The sequence below is a fragment of the Amphiprion ocellaris genome, chromosome 9 (genome assembly GCF_022539595.1).
Source record: "Amphiprion ocellaris isolate individual 3 ecotype Okinawa chromosome 9, ASM2253959v1, whole genome shotgun sequence".
NCBI lineage: Eukaryota > Metazoa > Chordata > Actinopteri > Pomacentridae > Amphiprion > Amphiprion ocellaris.
In genome coordinates, this window is record NC_072774.1 from 1,862,108 (window position 1) to 1,888,176 (window position 26,069).

At 37.6% G+C, this 26,069-nt stretch overlaps 1 protein-coding gene across 1 annotated transcript; it reads right to left on the reverse strand.

Annotated features, from left to right (window-relative positions):
• Positions 1-1,198: 1,198 nt before the first annotated feature.
• Positions 1,199-25,027, reverse strand: si:dkey-17m8.1 (C-Jun-amino-terminal kinase-interacting protein 4). Its single transcript, XM_055013576.1, has 28 exons — positions 24,882-25,027; positions 21,337-21,571; positions 20,762-20,956; positions 20,565-20,685; positions 19,040-19,110; positions 18,892-18,956; positions 18,029-18,101; positions 17,749-17,921; positions 17,390-17,649; positions 15,240-15,297; positions 14,424-14,576; positions 13,725-13,767; positions 13,520-13,647; positions 13,392-13,445; positions 12,717-12,851; positions 11,383-11,515; positions 11,207-11,293; positions 10,503-10,550; positions 10,282-10,423; positions 8,862-8,904; positions 8,702-8,782; positions 6,969-7,036; positions 6,190-6,338; positions 5,948-6,119; positions 5,324-5,437; positions 5,148-5,246; positions 4,988-5,077; positions 1,199-3,352 (listed from the first exon to the last, which is right to left on the reverse strand). Exons 2-28 carry the CDS (start codon positions 21,433-21,435, stop codon positions 3,231-3,233), a joined length of 2,976 nt encoding a protein of 991 aa, XP_054869551.1. The 5' UTR covers positions 21,436-21,571; positions 24,882-25,027; the 3' UTR covers positions 1,199-3,230.
• Between the last annotated feature and the right edge of the window lie 1,042 nt (positions 25,028-26,069).

Genomic DNA, 26,069 nt, shown 5'->3' on the forward strand with positions numbered 1-26,069 from the left:
GAAGCAATAAAAGAAGAATAAAAAGATGAATCTGCAGCAAAATCAGGAATTATTGCACTGTTAGATGTCCAGTAGGACTCAAACCTTTCTAAAGTCACTTGAAAGTTGACTAAAATGAGTTAAATATGTACAAAATTTTTTAAAATTTAATCTAAAATGAATCAAAAATTGTCTTGAACTTTGTCCAAAAGGAGTTTAAATTGAATTTAAAATGTCCAAATTTGTCAAAGTTTGTCAGAGTTGTCCGAAATGACTCCAAAAATGTGCCAAAGCTCGTTCATTTTACTCAAAATGTGTCTAAAAGGACTGAAAATTTGTCCAAACGGATTAAAATGTCAAAAATTCCACGAAGTTTGTCCAAAATAATTAGAAATTTATCCAAAACGAGCTGAACAGGAACAATAAATGAAGATGATCCTCCTGTGATTTCCAATCGGCCAAACTGCATCAACATTCCCTCAAAATCTGACCAAAATGACTCAAAAGTTGGTCAGAACTAGCTGAAATATGTTAACAATAACTCAAAATATTATTAAATTGTCCAAAATGAGTTCAAAATTGTACAAAATGATGACAAATTTCTTCAAAACTACTCAAAATGTGTTGAAAATTATTTTAAAATGACCCATAATTAATCAAAATGTGTCCATAGTGAGTGTAAAATAACCAAAATGACTAAGTTGTCCATAATGACTTCAATTTGTACACAGTGACTTGAAATGTGTCCAAAGTAATTCAATATTTGTCCAAAATTAATTCAAAAATTGTCCAAAACATCTCCAAATTAGTTTCAATTTGCCAAAAATGACTTTGATTTGTCTGAATGTCATCTGGAAGGAGTTAGAAATTGTCTACAACAACTCAATAGTTGTCCAAAATTTGTTGAAATGTTCCCAAGAAGACACAAAGTATGTCAACAATTTCTCAAATTTGTCCAAAATAACTCAAAATTTGTCCAAAACTACTCCCAAAGTGTGCCAAAGCTTGTTCATTAAACTCAAAATGCGTCTAAAATGAGTGAAAATTTGTCCCAATGGGTTAAAATGTCAAAAAATTCCACAAAATTTGTCCACAATAATTAGAAATTTATCCAAAATTACCTGAACAGGAACAATAAATGAAGATGAAAAAGATGAATCTGCAGCAAAATCAGGAATTCTTGAACTGTTTGTGATGATAAAAGAATAAAACTCATTCGTCAACAACTGAAGGCATTTTAATGACAATAATCAGAGTTTTCATATTTCCAGAATTCCAGTTTTTGCAAAAAGAATCTGCTTTAACATAAATACTACATCCGTCTCCCTTATCACACCAAGAAATAAAACAATAAAACATTATCTGAGGAAGGTTTCTGTAATTTCACCACATGAGGAAGTTTGACTGAATACTGACGGCAGAAACTCCAAAAATACACCAAAGAAGTTCCACCACTTTAAAATAAAACATAAAAACCTGATTCAGTTCACAGGTTCAACCATCAAAATGTGTTCTGAAACTGGAATATTTCCCCTCAGATCATCAGAATCCTTCTGCGCCACCGTCTACGATCTACTTTAAAAGTTTTATTTGGGAAAATTGTTCAAAAGAGTTCAAAATTTGTCAAAATTTGTCAAAAATTACTTTCAATGTGATCTGGAATTAGTTAGAAATTGCCTAAAATAACTCAAAATTTGTTCATATTTGTTGAAATTTGTCCAAAATGACATGAAACCTGTCCCAAATAAGTTAAAATATGACAAACGTCTCAAAGTTTGTCCAAAATGGCTTGAAATTTGTTGGTAAGATAAAAATGTGTCCAAAGTGAGTTTATAATGTCCAAAATGACTCAAAGTGTGTCCGAACAGAATCTAAATTGGTCTAAAATGAAGCAAAATATGTCAAAAAGTTCCCAAAGTTGTCCATCGTGACTTCAAATTTGTCCACAGTGACTGGAAATGTGTCCAAAGTTACTCAAAAATTGTCCAAAATGGGTCCAAATTTGTTTAAGTTTGGTTAAATGTGTCAAAAATGACTTGAAGGTGACGTGGAATGAATTAGAAATTGTGTAAAATCACTCAGAAGTTGTCCAAAATTTGCTGAAATTTGCCCAGAATTACACAAAATATGTCAACAATTTCTCAAAGTTGGTCCAAAGTGACTTGAAATTGAATTGAAAGTGAGTTTGCAATGTCCAAAATTACTCAAAATGTGTCCAAGAAACACTCTAAATTGGTTGAAAATTAGTTAAAATATCAGATTTCCCATAATGACATTTTTTATCCACAGTGACTTGTAAAGTGTTCAAATACTCAAAATTTGTCCAAAATTCATTCAAAAATGGTCCAAAATGGCTCCAAATTTGTTTAAATTTGTCAAAAATACTTTGAATTGTCTGAATGTTATCTGGAAGGAGAAACTGTGTATGATAATTCAAAAGTTGACTGAAATTTGTCAAAATTTGCCCAAAAACACAGAAAACCAGTCCCAAATGAGATAAAATATGACATAAACATCTCAAAGTTTGTCCAAAATGGCTCGAAATTCATTGACAAGACAAAAATATGTCCAAAGTGAGTTTATAATGTCCAAAATGACTCAAAGTGTGTCCAAAAACATTCAAAACTGGTTGAAAATGACTTAGAATGTCAAAGATTTCTCAAAGTTGTCCATAATGACTTGAAATTCATCCACAGTGACTTGTAATGTGTCCAAACTTACTCAAAATTTAAACAAAATTCATTCAAAAATTGTCCAAAATGGCTCCAGATTTGACAAAACTACTTTGAATTGTCCGAACATCATCTGGAAGGAGTTATAAATGGTCTACAGTAACTTAAAAGTCGACCGAAGTTTGTCAAAATTTGCCCAAAAAGACATAAAATCTGTGCTAAACGAGTTAAAATATGTCAACAACTTCTCAAAGTTCATCCAAAGGGACGCAGTTAGACATTTGTGAAATTTCTGCTTCATTTATCAGATATTTTCTGAGTTTTTTCTTCACATTAAGCCCGTTTGAACAACAAAGTAGATCAGAGACGGTGGAGCAGAAATAGAACGATTTGAGAACCATTTAGAGTCTGTTAAACTGGATGTAGCTGATCAGAAATCAATAATCTGACCAGTTCTGCATCACTGATAAATAATCTGATGAAGGCACATGACTTGTAGGAACCAGTCAGAGGAGAGATGATGAAGATAAACGAGGTAAACCAGATGTTTCAGGTCCGTTAGAGCACCTTTAAACTGGGTCAGAGAGCCGGACTCGGTACCGAGGGGGACGGGTTCTGCCAGATGATCATATGACTCCGTTCGGACCTCTGAGGGGTCGACTGAGACGCCTCGGAGGACTCGTCATCACTGGCGTCGTCTCCTGGAACGGAAGAACCGGTTAGATGTTTGATTTTAACTCACTGTGGTTCATTTCTCAATCGAAATAATGATAACGCTAATTAAAGCTGCAAGTAGCGTTGAACGGGTCCTATCATCCCTGCTGGTCAGCGAATCCAAGCATGTCCACCAGGTGGCGCTGCGACTGAGAGTGTAGTTCGACCCAAGGAGGTGATCAGGGCCAGACTCTGATCACACATGTAAAGTTTCAGGCAGATTGGAGCATGTACAGGCTAGTTAGACAGCACTTCCTGTTTAGTACGTTTGGTAATCTGTCTGTGCGCAACATTACTCAAAAACAGACCAACGGATTTGGATGAAGTTTTTGAGGGAAGGTCAGAAATGACACAAGAACGTCTTCAAGAATCTGCAAGAGACGTCCAGTGGACTTCACTGGACGTCTCTTGCAGGTTCTTGAAGACATTCAACCTCTCATCCAAAATGTTCCTACAAGAGAACATCTTGGATATGAACCTACAAGAGAAAAGAAAACCGGAGGTCCTGTAGATAAACAACAAGATTGTTCAACTGGACTTCTCTTGTAGGTTTTCGAAGAACCTATAAGAGAAGTACTATCTTGCAGGTTCTTGAAGTAGGATCTTCTAGGTTCTTAAAGATGTTCCACGTTTTCAGGGTTGGTCAGAAATGACACAAGGACCACAAGAATGTCTTCAAGAATGTCATCTTGAAGACAGATAAGAGGTGAAACGTCTTCAAGAACCCACAAGATTCTACTTCTCTTGTAGGTTCTTGAAGTTCTTCAAGAATCTACAAGACTTCTCTTGTGGTCCTTGTGTCATTTCTGACCTCCCCGAAAATTCATCCATATTCGTTGGGTCTGTTTTTGAGTAATGCTGCTAACAGACAGACAGACAGACAGACAAACCAACGCCGATCGTCACAAAACTCCACTGCGTTCCTTGGCCATGTAAAAATATGAACTTTTGGAATGTCTTCAAGAACCTACAAGAGAAGTCCAGTTGAACAATCCTGTTGTTTATCTACACAAACTGCAGTTTTATTTCCTCTAAAATTCCAAAAATTCATATTTTTACTCGGCCAAGGAACGCAGTGGAGTGCGGTGATGATTGGTGTACGTCTGTCTGTCTGTCTGCAACATTACTCAAAAACAGACCAACAGATTTGGATGAAATTTTCAGGGAAGGTCAGAAATGACACAAGGACCAAGTGATTAGATTTTGGCAGTGATGCAGCTTATAGTCTGGATCCACAGATTTGTTAAAGATTTCTGTATCATTGCCAAATAGCAGCACGACGTCACTGTAACCATGACAACAAGTGAACACTACGTTAGCTGCCTGCTGACGATCACGATTGTGATCCTGCTACAAATGTCTATAAACTTTATGCTGCAATTTCCAGTCATGGAGAGTCAGATGGAATGAGTAGAGAAGGATTTTTAGTTTTTTTTAACACATTGTTTTTTTTTTTTGTTAAACAGCAGAATTTAAAGCTTAGATTTGGTCACTTCCACAACAAAAACCGTTTGTCACACTTGATATCTTCAGAAACTGCCAGATTCTTTGTCCTTTGACAGTCTGGCTGTGATTTTGAACCCAAATTATTTCACATTAAACTGTATTTTCCTTCATCTCACCGATTCTGAAGTTGATATAACCTTCTCCTCCGCTGAGGATGAGCTGGGACGTGGAGACGTAGCTGCTGCCTGGAGACGTCATCAAACAACCTGAGAGGGAAATCACATCTCATTAAACCGACCAGAAGAAAAGCTTCATGAACATCTGGTAGATGATTACCTGGAGCAGCGATGATGAACCTGACGGCCTGCCGGTGTCCATGGTAACACAGCTGGGCTGAAGCAGTGGAGCAGTATGGGATGGAGACGTCCTCTGAAGCTGCACACAGTTAATAATAGAGTTTATAAACACGTTCCTGATGATGTTCTACTGACTTACAGACGGATAAAACCTACTGATGGACAGGGGGATGGAGAACACGGCTCCTCCTGATGTTCCAACCCAGAGTCGACCTGAGATGATGGTCAGAGAGGAGATCTGGAGAGGAGACAGGTTCAGGAAGGGCTGGCCTGCAGACACACAAAAACACAATAAGAAAGGTTTAGTGGTAGTAAGGAGTGTTTTCTGTCTAGTTTTGCTCATTTTGGGTCTTATTTCAGTGCTTTGTGTCTCATATTTCTAGTTGTGTCTAGTTTTGCTATATTAGTGTCTTATTTTTTGTGTTTTGTGTCATTTTTCTCATTTTCTGTCCAGTTTTGCTTGTTTTGTATCTTATTTTAGTGTTTTGTCTCTTTTTTCTTGTTTTCTGTCTAGTTTTCTCATTTTGGGTGTTATTTTAGTGCTTTGTGTCTCATATTTCTTGTTTTGTGTCTAGTTTTGCTAGTTTTAGTTGTGTTCATTTTTTATTCAAGATAAAAACCTTTAAACAGTAGATCAATAATCTCTGATTATGGAGGAGTTGGAAGGTGGACAAAAAAACTGAACCCGTCATGAAAGGTTCCATCTTTGAGCTCATTAATTAAAAACTGATCATCAGCTGCAGGTCACAGTAATATTAGTAATAAAAACAGTTTGATCACCTAAAGTTTTAGTGACCAAAGCTGTAAAATCCACTTCCTGCAGCGGCCGTCCTGTGGACCAGTCGAACAGCCTGAGGACCGGGTCGAGGCGACAGGAAGTCCAGACGCCACTTCCTGCCGCGCACAGGAAGCGAACCTGCTGCTCGCTGCGCTCGGACACGGAGAAGGTTTGCTGGAGGAGAAAGAAGAAAGAATCAGAGATGGTTTTAATCTGAACAACAGTAATAGTCTGATCTCCTCACCTCCACCGTCCTGCCCTCCAGGTCGACCACCAGGACCCGGTTCCAGTATCCGACCCACAGACGGCCCCCTTTAGCCAGGCAGCAGCGGACCGGCTGCAGGGGGTTGGAATCCAGAGGCAGCACGGAGTGTGACTGAAGGTTCCAGCCGCCTGGAGGTCACAGGAAGTCATGATTTACTGGAAGTATCAGCGATGGGAGCCAAGAAACATGAAGAGATGAAGGAACTAAAGTCACATCTAGACTGCAGGAATCTGTTCTGGTCCAGATTATCTCACAATAAAAATAAAAACACAGCCGATGTTTACCAGGTAAAGTCTGTTTCTGAGCCAAGCTGCACTTATTTATTTATTTATCCAGTAGCTTTGGTTTTTCTCTCAAAGTCATTTTTGGATCATTTTGTGACTTTGAACAGGTTTAGGTTTTGGGTGTTTTTCCAGATTTTTTTAACATATTCATGTCATATTTTGGTAAATTAGGTTGTTTTTGACACTTTTTTTCATCTTCAAGCAAGTTTGTACCATTTTGGGCAACTTGCCAGTCATTTTGAACAGGAATATTTTCAGTTTTTGGTCATTTTTGATAAATTTTCAATAAGTTTGGGCAAGTTTATGTCATTTTGTATGAATTGAGACATTCTGAATTAATGTTTTAGTTGTTTCGGACGTGTTTTTGTCATTTTAGACAACATCTGAGTCATTCAATCATGGGCATTTCTATGTTTCCAACATTTGAGATTAGGAGAAAAACATGATCTTCAGCTTCACACAGGAACCAGTTACCTGAACCATGGGAGAAAAAAGCCAAAGTTCCATCAGCTAAACCAGCGATGACCTGATTCTGGGAAAACCTGAGAGGAACAAATAACAGAAAGCAGAAAAATAAAATTATTTCTTGCAGAAGGCATGAAGATGCATCAGACTGCAACTGTTTCAGCTGACTGACACAAAAAGAAAAACCTCAGTTCTTGTTTTCAGTGAAGAAGTCTGTTGGATAGAAACTTGTCTACTCTGATTTCAGGATTCTTGGAGTTTATTTTAACTTTATTTAACAGAGTTTGTTGACTTGCAGATCCACATGTGCAGAAAAAGATCTGAAAATGAAGACTTTTTGAGGACTGGTTTCAGACTGTCTTAGGCAGGTCTTGGACTTTTTTTTAACCCCAAGAACACCAAACCTTCCATCAAGCATGGAGGTAGCAGTATCATGCTCTGTGGAACTGGAGCTTTCCACAAAGTAAATGGAATAATGAAGAAGGAGGATCACCTCCACATTCTTCAGGAAAACCTAAAACCATCAGCAGAAGGTTGATCTTGGACACAGCTGGATGTTTCAACCAGACAATGAGCCCAAACACACATCAGACGTGGTAAAGAAATGGTTCCATCAGGCTGGAATGAAGGTTCTAGACTGATCTCCCGAAAGTCTGGACTTACACCCATCAAGAACCTGAAGAATCAAGTCAGAAAGACAACAAATTTAGCGGAACTGCACCAGAATTGGTGCAGTTCCACTAAATTTGTCGTCTTTCTGTCACAGACTTGAGTCAGTTAAATTGATAGTATAATGATGCTGCCACCTCCATGCCTGACGGTAGGTTTAGTGTCCAGAGGAGTCGAAGATAAGCCAGCAGATGGTTGCATCAGGGTAAGAAGAGAGGTGGATGAAGTGATGCCCTCATCATGGCTAGTGTCTACCAGTCTGTGGGGGTTATGGTTCTGATCTGGGGTTGGTCAGGTTCAGCACCATTATGTTCCCAAAGAATGAGGTCAGCTGATACCTGAAGATGCTGAATGACCAGGTCTTTCCATCAGTGGAGTTCTTCTTCTCTGATGGCATGGACATGTTTTAAGATGATGATGCCAGGATTCATGGGGTCACATTGAGAATGAGTGGATCAGGGAGCATGAGACATCATTCATAGGCGTCTCATTTTTGTAATTTTGTCTCATTTTTTGTCTCATTTTTGTCATTTCCTGTCTTGTTTTTGTCGTTTTCTGTCTCCTTTTTGTTGTTTCTTGTCTTGTTTTTTTCATTTTGTGTCTCATTTTTGTCGCTTGTGTCTCATTTTGTCATTTTGTGTCTCGTTTCTGTCGTTTTGTGTCTCATTTTTGTCATTTTCGGTCTCGTTTTTGTCATTTTCGGTCTCAGTTTTGTTTTCTGTCTAAATTTTGTCGTTTTGTGTCTCATTTTTGTCATTTTCTGTCTCGATGTTGTTTTTTGTCTCATTTGTGTCCTTTTATGTCTCTTTGCTGTCTCTTCATACTGATCGGTTAAATCAGCAGCCCTGCAAACGCTCAGTAATGTGCAATAACTAGAAATAGAACTGCATTACTCTTTATTGCACTGCATGTTTTTATTTCCCAGTACAATGCATGTTTACATTCAATACCTACACTTTACTACTTATTATAAGTTTTTCTCGTATTTTTTTCTGCTGTGAACGGTTTCCCCTCCAGGATCAATCAGATATTTCTGTTTCTTTCTGTATATTTCAGGTTTCTGCAGGACTCACGTGAGCGAATGAACTCCCTCCAGCAGCGACACCGACTGCAGGCAGCGTCTCCGAGCCGTTGAGGCCGAGTGGACCAGGATGCTGCCGGAAACAGAAGAAGGAGAAGATAAATGGTGGGAAACTAAAAACTCCTCACATGCTGCTGCTTCAGCTCCGCTACCTTCCTTCCTGAGTTCCGATCCAGACGGTTCCTGCTGAGTCACCTGACGACACAAGAAACGTCCAGTCAGCCGCTCGATCAAACAAGCAGAAAAACTTTAGAAATGAGGCTAGCGTTATCATTATTTTTGAAGGTTTTTGGGTAATTGTGGAGAAGTCTGTGCAGATTTTGAGTCCTTTTGAATATGAATGTTTCACTATGCTGAATGTATCTTCAACAACCTGCTCCTCTGTTCTCTGTTTCTGAGCCGAGCTGCATTTATTTATTCATCTAGTAGCTTTGGTTTTACTCTGTCTCTCTTGTCGTCTGTATTTTGTGTCTTACTTGTGTGGTTGGGTCTCATTTTTGTCGTTTTCTGTCTCGTTTTTGCCGTTTTCTGTCTTGTTTTTGTCATTTTCTGTCTCGTTTTTGTCATTTTCTGTCTCGTTTTTGTCATTTTCTGTCTCGTTTTTGTCATTTTCTGTCTCGTTTTTGTCATTTTCTGTCTCGATTTTGCTGTTTTCTGTCTCTGTCATTTTGTGTCAATTTTTCTGGGTGTTGTTTTCGATGTCTGCTCATCATGGTCATTTCTGGAGATCTTTATGTGATTTTTGAACAGGTTTTAGGTTGTTTGGGATCATTTTTCAATAATCTTTGGACATATTTATGCCATTTTTGGAAAACTTGGTAATTTTGGGCACTTTATTCTATCATTTTCAAACCAAGTTTCTTTCATTTTGGGCAATTTGTCATGATTGTGGAGAAAAGATGCAGAGAAAACAAGAAAATGTTGCAAAATCTAATAATAAATGACCCCAAATACATGAGATGTAGATTGTTATAAGGCTAATACTATCTCTTGAGCTCTGTTTGGTGAAATATGTTCACTAATTTGAATTTCTGCTTTCCGTATTGCAGACTTGGCAGGTTTACACAGGAGTAAGGTCACTTATTCAGTTATTATAAGTTAGTGGAGATCCCAGGTATCACTGGTTTTGTAGGAACTTTTTTTGGACCAATTTTGAGGAATTTTGGACATGTTGTTGCATTTTGGGCAATTCTCAAGTCATTTTGGATGGTTCTTGAGACATTTTGGACACATTATGACCTATTTTAGACAAAGTTTGAGCAAAACACCATTTTTTTTCAGAGATTTTCAGCTTTTGGGGGTAATTTTGCCAATGTTGGAGTTGATTTTGTCTGTTTTTGTGGAAATTTTACGTCCTTTTGTGGTGATTTTTCTCTTTTTGTGGTGACTTTGGACAGATTTTAAGTAATTTTGAATGATTTTTGAGACATTTTGGACAAATTGCAACCCATTTTGGACAAACTGTGGACAAGATTTTGCTTTATAGGTAACTGTCAAGTCATTTTGGACAATTTCTGAGTAATTTTGAGTAATTATGACTAATTTTAATTTTTAAAATCAGGATCTCCTGACCGATGGGAGGAACGGCACAGAGGCAGAGGGCCGGAGCCGTGGGCGGGAGGCTGAACTGGTCCAGGACCGTGTTGGACCGGGCCGGGTCGATGACGGTGATGTCACTGCAGGAGGCGGGGCCAGAAACCACCCAGACCGAACACTGTGGGACGAACAAAGAGCAGAAACATGAAGCCACCGGCGGCCGGCTGTAATCAGACGCTCGCTGCCGACACACTTACCGTGGCTTCACCTGAGATCTCAGGTGTGACGGCAATGGCACAGTTCAGCTGAGGACATAAGAAGAAGGAAGAGACACGTTAAACAGAACCACAGAGGAAATTCATAGAGTTTCAGAACAAAATACTGCTTAAATGACACTTTATTATTATTTATGTTTAATTATTATTTGATTAAAATCATCAGGGTTCTTCTCTGGAGATGGAAAATGGTATCTGTGAAACCTTTCACTGATTCATCAAATATTTTCTGTTTTTTTTTTTTTTTTTTTAAATTGCCTGTTGAGCCACAATCATTTCTGGGTTGCCTGAAAAAACTTATAGAATAAAATATGAATATTTATAGAAACAGTTGTCAAAATTTTAGCTTGGGATAATTTCAATATTTACTGAGATTAAAAAAAAGAAATCTGAAAATTAAAAAAAAATTCAAATATGTTTTTAAAAAATAAAATTACCCATCAATATATATATATAAAATTAAACTGAAAAAAAATTACCAAAAATTAAAGAACAGTTGTAGCACAAAAACTCAATTTTTTTTTTTTTTAAAAAGTAAAAAAAAGTTTAAAATTGTTTTTATATATATATATATATATATATATATATATATATATATATATATATATATATATATATATATATATATATATATATATATATAAACATATATATAATTCACCTTTAATTCTATATATAAAATTCACCTTCGCAGTGGAGTCTCTCTGGTCCAACAGTCTGAGCTGCATCAGAACAGGAACGTCTTTAGGTTCTGGAACCGGCTCCTGGGTCTCCTGCAAGTTTTATATTATTCTGTTATTTTATCGTACTAACATCCATTTCTTCTTATTATTATTTTATTCTCTCTCTTTTTAACTCCTACCTGAGTGTTTGCCAGCGGCAGACTCCATCCATGAATCTGTCGTTTTCCCAGAGTTCCCCAAACCTGAGATCGGATTTGTCTGTAGAGTTCCCTCCGTCTGGCTCGAGGTGACGGAGAAGCCGGAGAAGAAGATCTGAATGGAAACCATTCAGCTCCAAGTTAAATACATTTCATTTCTGAAGTAGAATAAAGACGCTGAGATGTTGTAAAGTGAACGGCAGTAAACCAACATTTAAAAATGATTTTAATACATTTTTTTTTCTCTGTTTGGAAAAATATTTTCATTCTCTGATTTAGAAATGATCCAAATGTCTGTTTTTATTCATACAGAAGTCTGTGTTTTACTGTGAATTTACTGACATTATTCTCAGATATGATGTTTTAGACTCAGACTTAGATGAATTAATTAATCCCTGGAGGAAATTAAGTTGTCACAGCAGCGTGGACATTAAATAAAGGGGTAAACAATAAGACATCACAGAATATGTAAATGAATGTAAAATAGAACAAAATAAAATAAAAATAAACAAAATAAAATGAATGAAAATAAATAAATAATTAAAATAAAAATACACCCAAAAAATGTACAATAAAGAAATAAAACAAAATAAAAATACATAAATAAAAAAACAAAATAAATAACATAAATAAAAACAAAACTAAAAACAAAAATTAAAACAAAATCCATACAAAATAAAATAAAATGAATAAAAATAAACAAAACAACTAAAATGAAATAAAATTTAAACTAAATAAATAAAATAAACAAATAAAAATAAATACATTAAAATAGAAATAAAGAAAAAATAAAGAAAACAAAAATAAATTACATTAAAAAATAAATAAAATAAAATAAAATGAATAAAAATAAATAAAAATAAACAAAAACTGAAACAAATAACATCTGTAATATATAAATGAAATAAGAATACATAAATAAAAAATAAATAAAATATACAATAAATAAATAAATACATAAATAAATAAAAATAAATAAATTAAATAACATAAAAATACAGATACAACACAAATTCAAAAGAAAATAATCATTCTTCATGTCTGTTTGCTGCTTCCGTTCACTTAAAAGGTTTAAACAAAAGAATAGCATAATAAATAAAATATAATAAAAAAATACATAAATGAAATAAAAGAAAGTAAAGTAAATAAAAATAAATTAACTAAATTAAAATACATTAAATGGAAAATAAACAAAATAAATCTTCACATAGATTCAAAAGAAATAACCTTTCTACATGTCTGTTTGCTGCTTCCTTTCACTTAAAGATTTAAACAAAAGGGTAATTTTGTAATAGATAAATAACAGTAAAACTAACTCGGTGTGAGTTCGGTGGACGACTGGAATCGGAGGAGATCCGAGAGGAGAACGAATCAGCGACGGGGAAGTCGCTAAAAAGGAAACTGGTGGTGGAATTAAAGGTCTCTTAGTGAGGCCGAACAGGCGGTTGAATCTGCAACGGGAAAAATAAATCTTTATTTTATACAGAATCACATTATTTCATCAATTATTCTACAAGTCTCATTTAAAACTCTCCAAAGATAAACCCCTGAAATGCAGGCAGTGTTTCCACAGAGACACTGAGAGTAAAACCAAAGCTCCTGGATGAATAAATAAAGTCAGCATGGCTCAGAAACAGTGAACAGAGGAGCAAGTTGTTGGAGATACATTCAGCATGGAGAAACATCTTTCTACTGATGATGAGCAGAGTAGAGAGGAAAAGTCTGGAAACATGGAGATAGAAAAACATCTACAGGATGAGGAGACAACAGAGAGACATAAAATGTCAAAAATGAGACCAAAAACGACAAAAATGAGACAGAAAATGACAAAAACAAGACAGAAAATGACAAAAACGAGACAGAAAATGACAAAAATGAGATAAAAAATGACAAAAACGAGACACAAAACTTCACAAAACTCTTCTCGTGTTATAAGAATGCGGATTCATTTGCATGTTTGTAGTTTAAATGATATTTTATTTTCTACTAACCTTCTCCAAACACTCGACCTTTTCTCCTCTGAGAACCTCTCCCCCTTCGTCGCTCTAGAAAACAGTAAAAGCACCAAATGAATGCGTGAAATGTTGAAACCAGAGTGTAGACTCAGGTGTGGCTTTACCTGAGGATCTGACTCTGACGAAGCGCCTCCTGCAGCTCGATCAGACGCTGTTTGTACTGATTCTTCTCCATCACCACACGGGCCATTTCAGAACGGGAGAAGTGACGCATGGAGGACGGCAGCGACGCCTGAAAGGAGAGAAAACATCATTATTTACACTGAAAAGTCACTGGATTTAAATAATAAAGCTTCACCGCCATCTTACATCAGGATCCTCGGACTGGCAGGCCTCCAGCTCTTTACGGAGTCTGAGAAAACAACGGTGAGATAAATGAAGTAAAAATGAAGAATTAACAGAAGTCAAACATCCAAAACACGTCTAAAACGACCCAAATGAGACTCAAAATGAAAAAAACAAGACCAAAAAAAAACAACACTAAGTGGCAAAAAGCAAGACAAAACACACAAAACAACACTAACTAGACACAAAATGACCAAGCACAAGACAGAACGCCATAAAACAAGACGAAATTACAGAAATGGGACAAAAAACAACAGAAAAACCCACCATAATGACACAAACTAACAAGCGAGACACAAAACAAGACAGAAAACAACAAAAACGAGACACAAAAAAACAAAACTGAGACACAAAATAACAAAAATGAGACACAAAACGACAAAAACAAGACGGAAAACGACAAAAATGAGACACAAAACAACAAAACTGAGACAGAAAATGAAAATAATAATAATAATAATAATAATAATAATAATAATAATAATAATAATAATAATAATAATAATAATAATAATAATAATAAATTTTATTTATAAAGCGCTTTTCCAATAACTCAAAGACGCTGAAAATGAGACACAAAATGACAAAAACAAGACAAAACGACAAGCAAGCAAAAAATGAAGACTGAACAGAAGTGAAACATCCAGAATGAATCTTTGTCACCTCTTGGTTTCCTCCTCCTTCTCCTTCATCCTGCCCTCCAGTCGGGACACCGTCTCCTGAAGAGAAGCTACCTCCAGCTTCAGAGCCGATCGGTCGTCCGTCAACTCGACCACCCGAGAAATCAGAGCTTTACGGGCGGCTTCGATCAACTCGCTGAGCAACGGGAACGCAGGAAAGTTAGAATTATTCAACATGAGACTTTAAAAATATCACAGCAGCATTAGAGCAACAAACAAAGTAGGAAACAACAGCAGAAAATAAAAGTTGAGCCAGTAAATAAAGTGTGTGAACCAGTGAATGCATAGTCCTGACAGTGAAACATTAAAGTGTGATGATGTGGGGCTGAACGAGGTCAGAAGGTGTTGATGACATTTCTAGATGCAGCATGAAGGTCTGAGGATGAACGAAGACACAAAACAACCACAAATAGACACAAAATTCACACAGAAAGATGAAAAACAACCACACAATGAACACAAAAGGCACAAAACAAGTACCAAGAGACACAAAACAAGCGCTAAAAGATGCTAAACAGTAGAGTTTGTGTGAACAGGACCACAGTAAATTCAGATATTGCACAGACTCATCTAGATGTGGAAAATAACAACGTTGAACATATACATGTAGAAAACAACAACATTCACAGATTTTTCCTGCAGTTAAAACTAAATTTAAGATTGTAATTTGTAGTTTCTTGTGGTATTTATTTGTTTCTACTGCAGCAACAAACCCACTGGTTTGGAAAATCCCCATAGACTCATGAAATCACACCAGACGAGTCACAACAAGGTCAGAGGAATTTAATTTTGGACTCACTGGGTGACTTTCAGTTCCTCAAACTGAGAAAGAATCTCCTCAAACTGGTCTGCACCGCCTGAACAGAAACAGATAGAAATCACACCTAATGCATTTACAAGTGTTTAGTCTGCAGAGAAACGACAACAGTAAAGGGTGTAAAACAGGAAGTGAAGCTGAATGAAACCTGCAGCAGGAGCCTGTTTTCACTGATGGGATCACGCTTCATGTTAGCGGGGTATAAATAGTGTCCCGGCATGGCCAGATTATTTATAGAAACCAGCCTTCTGTCACTTTCAAACTGTACAGTACAGCAAGTATAAAACCACGGAAATGTTCTGCAAAATCATATGAACTCTTCAGGCCCCAAAGAGGAAACTCAATGCAACAATGGTTAGGTTGGCTGAGTATATGTCTGCATCATGGCTCCACATGGAGAAGAACTGAACAGAGGAAGCGAAAAATCACAAAGAGTTTATACAAAAGAACAAAGTGAACACCAGAATGTCAAAAATGACCCAACATGTGTCCAAAATAACTTAAAATTTATTCCAAACCTGTCCAACACTAGTTAAAGATCTCAAGAATGACTCAAGATTGATCCAGAACAACCCAAAATTTGACAGAAGGGACTAAAATTGCATCCGAAATTACTAAAACTGTGTCCAAAGTTACTAAAAATCATCCAAAGTGACCAAAAAAATGTCCAAAAGCAGCCTAACTGCATGAACATGGATTTAAAATGAGCTGTAATCCCAGAACTTCCTCAGTTGTGGACCTATGGACTAGTTCTATCTATGTCTGCATCGTGGCTCCACATGGAAAAGAACTGAACAGAGGAAGAGAAAAATCCTAAAAAATTTATTCAAAAGAAATAAGTGAACACCAGAATATCTAAAATGACCCAAAATGTGGCCAAAACTAGTTAAAAATATTGAGAATGTCTCAAAATTCATCTATAATAACTTAAACTTGGTCAAAAATAACTCAAAACCTGTCCAACACAAGTTAAAAATATCAAGAATGACTCAAGATTGATTCAGAGCAACCCAAAAATTATCAGAAGGGACTAAAACTGTGTTTTTTACAAAAAAATTGTCCAAAATTACTAAAAATCACCCAAAGTGACCAAAAAAATTGTCCAAAATCAGCCTCACTGATGAACATGGTTCTAAAATGAGTCATAGTACCACTAATCAGGAGGCATAGAAGGAGTCATAGTACCACTAATCAGGAGGTATAGAAGGAGTCATAGTACCACTAATCAGGTATAGAAGGAGTCATAGTACCACTAATCACGTATAGGAGGAGTCATAGTACCACTAATCAGGAGGTATAGAAGGAGTCATAGTACCACTAATCAGGAGGTATAGAAGGAGTCATAGTACCACTAATCAGGTATAGAAGGAGTCATAGTACCACTAATCACGTATAGGAGGAGTCATAGTACCACTAATCAGGAGGTATAGAAGGAGTCATAGTACCACTAATCAGGAGGTATAGAAGGAGTCATAGTACCACTAATCAGGAGGTCTAGGAGGAGTCATAGTACCACTAATCAGGTATAGAAGGAGTCATAGTACCACTAATCAGGTATAGGAGGAGTCATAGTACCACTAATCAGGTATAGGAGGAGTCATAGTACCACTAATCAGGTATAGAAGGAGTCATAGTACCACTAATCAGGTATAGAAGGAGTCATAGTACCACTAATCAGGTATAGGAGGAGTCATAGTACCACTAATCAGGTATAGAAGGAGTCATAGTACCACTAATCAGATCTCCAGTGAACTAAAACTTGGCTCAGAGGTTATCAATGGAGAATCTTTAGTTGCACTGAGTTCTTGCTGTGGAGCCTGAATTTAATACATGAAATCTGAACTGGTAGTTTTTACATAACAGGAAGTACTCTACTGTCCTACTTAGACGTAATCTGATTACTGTGAGATAATACAGGTTAAAATAATGTGACAGTTCAGTGATGCTGCACAGGTTTGTATTCACAATGCTGTTTACTGGACTTTGTGATTTACAGCATCAGATGAACAAACCGCTACTTGAGTTAAACAGTCACAGACTAACTCCTGGTCAGACTAACTCCTGGTCACAGACTAACTCCTGGTCACAGACTAACTCCTGGTCACCGACTAACTCCTGGTTTGGTTTCTTACCTCTAACGCTGGCTCCTCGGTCGACACTCTCCACGTAATCCCGACTCAGCTCAGACAATTCAGAGAAAACAGAGTCGGTGTTTCGGAGTTCAAACTCCATACTGTCCTCCTCGTACGTGTCCTCCTCTTCCTCCACCTTCGTCCCTCCTCCTTTCTCCTCCTCCCCATCTTTATGCTCCTCCCCCTCCCTCAGCTCCTCCTCCAGGCTCATCTCTGATTCGTCGTTCGGAGGCTCTTCGGTTTCAGATCTGACGGGAGTGCTGACAGGTGATAATAAATAACGAAAAGATAAATATATGAATGGACAGATTAGTAATTTAAGGTGGACCTTCCAGCTGTTTTTGGTCTCAGACTATCACCTGGCGTTTATGCCGCCGTGAAACTGTCTGAGTTCAGGCGTGGAGCTGATGATGTCGCTGACGAACTGATCCACGGCGGGTTTTACATCGCTTTTATTCATCACTTTTTCTTCTTTGGCTTCTAGATCTTCCAAACAGGGAGGACCAGAGTGTGAATGTGGCCTCTGAATCACCTGCAGAAATTTAAAAAAAAAAAAAAAAAAGTTTGAAAAAAAAAAAAAATCAGGAATCAACAGCTGCTAAAGACATGAAAAGCGATTAAAAGGAAAAATGTGTTCACCTTTTCAGGACCGCTGGAATCTGATGAGCTGTGGTTGGATGGAAAGTCAGAGTTTCGAGAACGAACGTGATTCCTGAACACAACAGAGTTAAAGAGTAAAGAAAAGTCGAGAAAATCAAATATCAGCATCACTTGTGTTTATTCCCCCCTTTTTTTGCACCATGTTCCTGCAGCACCTTCACTAATTATGGTCTGTAACCTGTTTTGGATGCCTACCAGCTACTACATCTACTACTATTTATATTTTCAGAAGAGAAAAAAGCTAAAATATGAAGAGTCAGACTAAGTCCGGGTCAGACTAACTGCAGATCAGACTAACTCCTGGTCAGACCAAGTCTTGGTTGGACTAATTCCTAATCAGACTAGTTCCGGATCAGACGAACTCCTGGTCAGACTAGTTTCTGGTTGGAGTAACTCCAGATGAGATTAATTCCTGATCAGATCAATTCTCGGTCGGACTAATTCCTGGTCAGACTGATTACTGGTCTAATTAACTCCAGGCCAGACTAATTCCTGGTCAGACTAACTCACCTAAAAAACAGATTTTCTTACTTATATTTGGAAAATCACATATAAACTCCAGAACTGTGACCTGCAGCTACACATGGTTTAGAAAATATCACTGGTTCACTTCTCCATTATCAGTTTGTTTCCATATTTCAACTCAGCCATAATCAGAGATTATTGATCTACTGTCCAATATTCCAGATTCTGAATCAATGACATGATGAGAAATAAGAGAGAAAATTTCAGGTTTTTATCGTTAATAGTTCCTCACATATTGTTGTTCAAACAGATTTAATTAGAAAATAAACCTGATGGAAGTGGATCGATGGACAGATTTAAAAACTGTAGAAAACCACCTTAAAGGAGAGTCCCTCTCAGAATCCTTCCTCTTGTCCAAAAGTTCCCGATATGTGTGACCCAGCTGAAGGAGAAAACAGCAGTGAGATGTAAATACTGCGTTTAATCAGTATCTGAGGTGATAAAGTAGGACATGAAGTATCTGACCTTGGTGTGAGTGAGTCTCAGTGAACTCAGCTCTCTGCTCAGATTCACCTTCTGCTCCTCCAAGGCCACCACTGGCAGAAGACGAGACGTTAGAATCAGAATCTGTGGAAACTTTATGGACTCAGGAGATACAGCAGAAACAGGAAATAAGTTTAGAAGAGGCGGAAATAAAACCCCCCCCGATGGATGTTTTTATACATGAAATCATGGTCAGTATAATTTGAACATCTGGATACTGAAATTCTCCATGATGCTGCCACCACCATGCTTCACGTCATGATGCTGCCACCACCGTGCTTCATATCATGATGCTGCCACCACCGTGCTACACATCATGATGCTGCCACCACCATGCTTCATATCATGATGCTGCCACCACCGTGCTTCACATCATGATGCTGCCACCACCATGCTTCACATCATGATGCTGCCACCACCATGCTTCACATCATGATGCTGCCACCACCATGCTACACATCATGATGCTGCCACCACCGTGCTTCACATCATGATGCTGCCACCACCATGCTTCACATCATGATGCTGCCACCACCGTGCTTCACATCATGATGCTGCCACCACCGTGCTTCACATCATGATGCTGCCACCACCGTGCTTCACATCATGATGCTGCCACCACCATGCTTCACATCATGATGCTGCCACCACCGTGCTTCACATCATGATGCTGCCACCACCATGCTTCACATCATGATGCTGCCACCACCATGCTTCACAGTGGACATGGTGTGTTTGTTGTGATGTTCAGTGTTTGGTGTTCACCAAACATATCATCTACTCTGATGGACTAAAAGCTCCATCTTTGTCTCCTCGTATCAAAGAACCTTCTTCCAGGTGACCTTGTAATCTCTCACATGCCTCTGGGAAAATTCCAGGCGAGATTAAATTTGAGCTTTTTCAAACAGAGTCTTTCTTTTTGTCTCCATAAAGCTTTGACTGGTGAAGAACAGACAACAGTTGTTGGATGAACAGTCTCTAACATCTCAGCTGCTGAAGCTGGAACTCCTTCAGAGGAGTCATAGGAGTCTTGGTGGCCTCCCTCTCTAGTCTCTTTCTCCTTCAGAGGAGTCATAGGAGTCTTGGTGGCCTCCCTCTCTAGTCTCTTTCTCCTTCAGAGGAGTCATAGGAGTCTTGGTGGCCTCTCTCTCTAGTCTCTCAGGTCTTGAGGACGTCCTGCTCTAGTCAGATTTATTCATGTTCCATCTTCCTTCCATTTCTTAATGATGGATTTAACTGGACTCCAGGAGATCTTCAGGAACTTTAAATGTTTTTGTATCGTCCTGACTGATGCTGTTCAACAACCTTTCCTCACAGTTTCTTGGAGTTCTTTAGTCTTCATGGAGGACTGATCCTCCCGGATAGAACTGAACCAAAAAAGCCAATTTATATTGACCATGAAGTATAAAAGCAATAAAATGGTGAAACATCCAAGGATGGAGAGTATTTTTGTCGGTATTGTATGAGGTGTGGAGGTCATTTCCAGAGTTAACACTGAGATCCTTACACTGATCGGCTTGTTCTCTGGCTTTCTTCTCCAGATCTCTCTCTCGACGTTCCCTCTCCTTCTCCCTCATCCGCATGGCTCTCCTCTCCTGTTCGATCTGGTCGTCCAGCTCCAGGTATCTCTGTGGAGAACATCAGGATGAACCCACCAAGCTCCCCCTCTTCAGCACCGTTTAAACCCAGAACATCCCTTCTCACCTCCTGGCTCTCCTTCCTCAGAGCTCTCTCAGCCTGGTATCTCTCCAGAAGCTCCTCTCGCTCAGACTTCTCCTTCTCGGCTTCCTCCTCCCGATCCCTCAGCTGGGATTTACAGCTGGCCAATCCCTCCAGAACCCAGACGAAGATGGGAACCAGAGACTCCACCACTCCTTCACCATGGGTCTCGATGACGGTCTGGGAGCAGCAGAGTGACAACCACAGATTTATTTTTAAAGTGAGTTTTGATTGAACAAAGAGGTTTCTTCTGGCTTGAAATGACATAAACAAGAGAAAAAACACAATAAGACAAAGTGCTGGAGAAGTTAATGAGAAATTTTAAGGATGTTTGATTTTTGCATTTTTACAAAAAATATCACACCCAAAATTATTCCCACATCGTGAAATTGTTGCAGATTGCTGAGAAAATGCAGCTTCTACTTCATTCCAGATGTTCCTGTTGGTTCCCTCCATGTTCTATCAGGTTCTAGTCCATTATGAAGGTAGAACAGCTGATGCAGTAGATCTATAGTCAGTTATAGTCCCAAAACAGTGACATAAAGTTAAATTCTTCTTACCTGTAGTTCTGAATACAGTTTTCCAGCCTCTTCGCTCACAATGTTCGGGTCCAGCTCCACCTCTCCGGTCGCACACAGCACTCTCTCGCTGTATTCCATAACTACTACTATCTGTTTGAACTGTTTAACTACCAAAACTAAACTGCTTCTCTAATATGCAATTTATCCAGCAGCAGCTCCACCCATCATCTGCTGCATCTTCTAAACTTCACCTGGAGGTGTTTCAGAGTCCATCCTAGAGCACAAAACAAGACAATATTCACAATCTCTCCTTCAAAACTCCATTTTTTGGGGATTTTACAAATAATTTCCACAATCTGATACAGTGCATTAGACTTAGACTATAAAGTCTACTAATATAAAAAGTATTCACCATCCTTGGATGTTTCACCCTTTTGTTGACTTCATGGTCAATATAACTTGGGATTTTGGTCCAGTCTCCGGTGGATTAGTCCTCCTGGATAGAACTACGCCATGAAGACTAAAGAACTCCAAGAAACTGTGAGAAAAGGTTGTTGAAAAGCATCAGTCAGGACGATACAAGAACATTTAAAGTTCCCGAAGATCTCCTGGAGTCCAGTTAAATCCATCATTAAGAAATGGAAGGAAGATGGAACATGAATAAATCTGACTAGAGCAGGACGTCCTCAAGACCTGAGAGACTAGAGAGGGAGGCCACCAAGACTCCTATGACTCCTCTGAAGGAGAAAGAGACTAGAGAGGGAGGCCACCAAGACTCCTATGACTCCTCTGAAGGAGTTCCAGCTTCAGCAGCTGAGATGTTAGAGACTGTTCATCCAACAACTGTTGTCAGTTTTTCACCAGTCAAAGCTTTATGGAGACAAAGAGAAAGACTCTGTTTGAAAAAGCTCAAATTTAATCTCGCCTGGAATTTTCCCAGAGGCATGTGAGAGATTACAAGGTCACCTGGAAGAAGGTTCTTTGATACGAGGAGACAAAGATGGAGCTTTTAGTCCATCAGAGTAGATGATATGTTTGGTGAACACCAAACACTGAACATCACAACAAACACACCATGTCCACTGTGAATCATGGTGGTGGCAGCATCATGATGTGAAGCACGGTGGTGGCAGCATCATGATGTGAAGCATGGTGGTGGCAGCATCATGATGTGAAGCACGGTGGTGGCAGCATCATGATGTGAAGCACGGTGGTGGCAGCATCATGATGTGAAGCATGGTGGTGGTAGCATCATGATGTGAAGCATGGTGGTGGCAGCATCATGATGTGAAGCATGGTGGTGGCAGCATCATGATGTGAAGCACGGTGGTGGCAGCATCATGATGTGAAGCACGGTGGTGGCAGCATCATGATGTGAAGCACGGTGGTGGCAGCATCATGATGTGAAGCACGGTGGTGACATCATCATGATGTGAAGCACGGTGGTGACATCATCATGATGTGAAGCATGGTGGTGGCAGCATCATGATGTGAAGCATGGTGGTGGCAGCATCATGATGTGAAGCACGGTGGTGGCAGCATCATGACGTGAAAACAAGAAAATATTCAGAATCTTTTCTTCGAAACTCAGCTTTTTTTGTTTTTCTGACTAATTTCTCTGACTTGATACGTGGTTAAACACATCTGGAGGTTTCCTGCTGTTATAATCTGTGACTGGAAACCAAACTGAGGATGAAATTTAAATTTAAACAGCTGCTTCCTCGGTTAATCCTCTGGTTTTCACACACTTCAGATTAGATTCAGTCACACATTCCTCAGCGGATGGATTTTCTATTTAAAGCCACATTCTTCCAGGCAGAAACAACTTTGCTCTTATTTCAGGGAAACATAACGCCTGATAATTTCATTTAATCAATTATTTGTTAAGCAGGAAGTTATCCTGAGAGTGTCCTGATAATCAATTAACTGTTGAAGACTGGATTAAAGGAAAACTGCCAAACATTCACCAGGTTTACTTCTGGGACAGAAAACTGGAAATCTTCAGGGTTTCAGACAAAAATAACGATTATTTTTAGACCAATTATTGTGTCATTTTGTGGATCAGGGTTTCCTCAAATGTCTGGTTTAGTCCAAAGATCTTCAGTTTACTGTCACAGAGGAAAGAAACCAGAAAATGAAAACATAATGAAAATAATCATTGTTCATGGGCTGATGTGACTTTAGCATGAATTTAAGAGAAACTACTATTAAATATGTATTTTTAGCCTCTTTATGGCAAAAACTAACAATTATTTCCATGTTACCGTTTAATTCTGCTGATTATACTTTGGATTATTTTCATTATTTTGGCTCTACAATGTCTCAGGATGGTGAAAATGTCTTAAAACCAAAGGTGACGCCTTTACAAAGACTCAGTTAAACATCTTAAGCTGCTACGATTAATTGATTAGTTAAATATTAACAGAAATTCTGCAATTCCAGCTTCTTAAATGTGAATATTTTCTGTTTTCTTTTCTCTATGACAGTAAACTGAAGATCTTTGGACCAAACAAGACATTTTTCACCATTTAAAGACATTTTAGAGGCCAAACAACACGGGTTGTTTCTAAATATTTAAAATAATCTTTAGTTTCAGCCCTTTAATGAAGCTTCATCAAACCAAACTCCTTCCAAAAACATTTAAATTTAAATTAGATTTTTAGTAGAAAACAGTCTAAATTGTGTGTTTTCAGCTCCTTAAATGTGAATATTTTCTGGTTTCTTTCCTCTCTGACAGTAAACTGAAGATCTTTGGACTAAACAAGATATTTGAGGAAACTCTGATCCACATTTTTCACCATTTGAAGACATTTTAGAGACTAAATACAGAAAATATAGAAATAGAAAGACAAAATATAGAAATATATTTGTAATTTGTTGGCCTAAAAAGCACCAAAATTACAGATTTATCAGCAATTTTTCTTGAATCCATTCTGAAATCACATTACACCACAAACAAACCACAATTTATTGTCATTTTTTGTCTCTAAAATGTCTTTAAATGGTGAAAATGTGGATCAGAGTTTCCTCAAATGTCTTGTTTAGTCCAAAGTTCTTCAGTTTACTGTCATAAAAGAAGAAACCAGAAAATATTCACATTTAAGGAGCTGACATCACTGAATTTAGACTGTTTTTATTGAAAAATGGCTCAAACTGATCATCAGAATTGTTGCTGATCAGTTTAAGAACTGATAACTGATTGATTAATCGGTGCAGATGAAGCAAACTGATCATTAGTTGCAGCTTTAATGATCAAACATCTTAGGGTTAGGGCTGCTGACAGTGGATCTTTTTACTAAATATTTCTGTCTTTAATGAGGATTTTCAGGCTGTTTGTGTTCAACAGCAGAACAAACACGATGAGAAGCTCCTGAAGTGAACCAGTGATGACCCACTGAGGGTTCTTCTGGTCTGTAATTAGTTTAATTAGATCCTTTAGGAGAAAACTCGCAGCTGAACGGACTGACGGTATAAATAAGTTAGAGACTGACAGCGGACACCTTCACAGTCCTGCAGCTCCACACGACTTCATTTCTCCCTAAAAAAACGAGCCGCAGAGTTCGGCTGCTGCTTCCCAAACTCACCTGAACCCAGAACTCCTCCGGAACTTCCATTTTCCCCCCAGAAATCCAGAAACTCCGCCGAGTTTTCTTCAGGTTCGGATCAATTACACAAACACCAGTTTAGAGCGCGGGAGGAGCCACGGCCTGACGTGTCCGCGGGCTGGCCAATCACAGAGCTGAATTAAGGGAAAGCAGCCAATCGGCGGGCAGAGGAGGAGGGACGTGGGCAGTTATGTTTTGAGCAGCAGGAAAAAAAAGTTTCCTGAAACTTGAACGTTGACACGTGACCGAGCAGCCTGTCAGGTGACCCGCGGAGGTATGTCACGGTCACCTGTAAGATACCGAACATACCTGAGAGCCGCCACTTCCTGTCAGCTGACCGGAACAGAGCTAGAGTTTACAGTTTAAAACGCCTGAAAGAAACTTTCAACAGTTTTTAACTGAGAAGAATTAAAATTATTTGTTACTTTAAGGATTCCTTTTTTTTTAATGTTAAATTACAGTAAATATCTCCTGAAGTCACAGAAAAAAATATAAATTTACAAAATTGTAAATAGTGTCCAAAAAGCAGTATTCTTTTATAAGGTTTGCCCGTAAAATTACAGTTTTATGATATTTAAATTAGCGAAAAGATTGTTATTATTTTCTATTTGCTGCCAGTTAATATTTGTATACTCAGGATTGAAATAAAGGTTCAAATAAATAAATGAAATGACAGAACACACACACGCCATTATTATTATTTCTAATGATAATGATTGAGAATTACGATCAATAATAATTATTATTGCTAATAATATAATAATAATAATAATAATAATAATAATAAATATTTTAAAATATATAACATATAAAAACATATTATAAATAATAATTCTGATTTTTATTGATAATAATAAGAATATTGATGATATAATTAGCATTTTATAATATATATAAAAACATAATACATAATAAATAATGATAACAATACAATAGTTATTTTATAATATACAATATAAAAAATAATATATAATAAATAATGCTCATAATAATTATCATTGATAATCTAATTATTTTGCAACACATAGTAAATATAGAAAACATAATGTCATTTAAAAAATATTAAAGATTACTGATAATAATAAAATATATATTTTGTAATATATAATGAATAGATAAATTATAATATAAAATTATTATATCATCATTATATTTTATACAAAGTTA

What these genes read in the sequence shown, in the direction of transcription:
- si:dkey-17m8.1 (XM_055013576.1), bottom strand. Translation starts at nt 21,435, where the DNA reads ATGGAATACAGCGAGAGAGTGCTGTGTGCGACCGGAGAGGTGGAGCTG. An exon ending in CGTCAGAGTCAGATCCTCAG is followed by an intron (nt 13,446 to 13,519) that starts GTAAAGCCACAC and finishes ACTGTTTTCTAG; the next exon opens with AGCGACGAAGGGGGAGAGGT. An exon ending in TGGAGGGCAGGACGGTGGAG is followed by an intron (nt 6,120 to 6,189) that starts GTGAGGAGATCA and finishes TTTCTCCTCCAG; the next exon opens with CAAACCTTCTCCGTGTCCGA.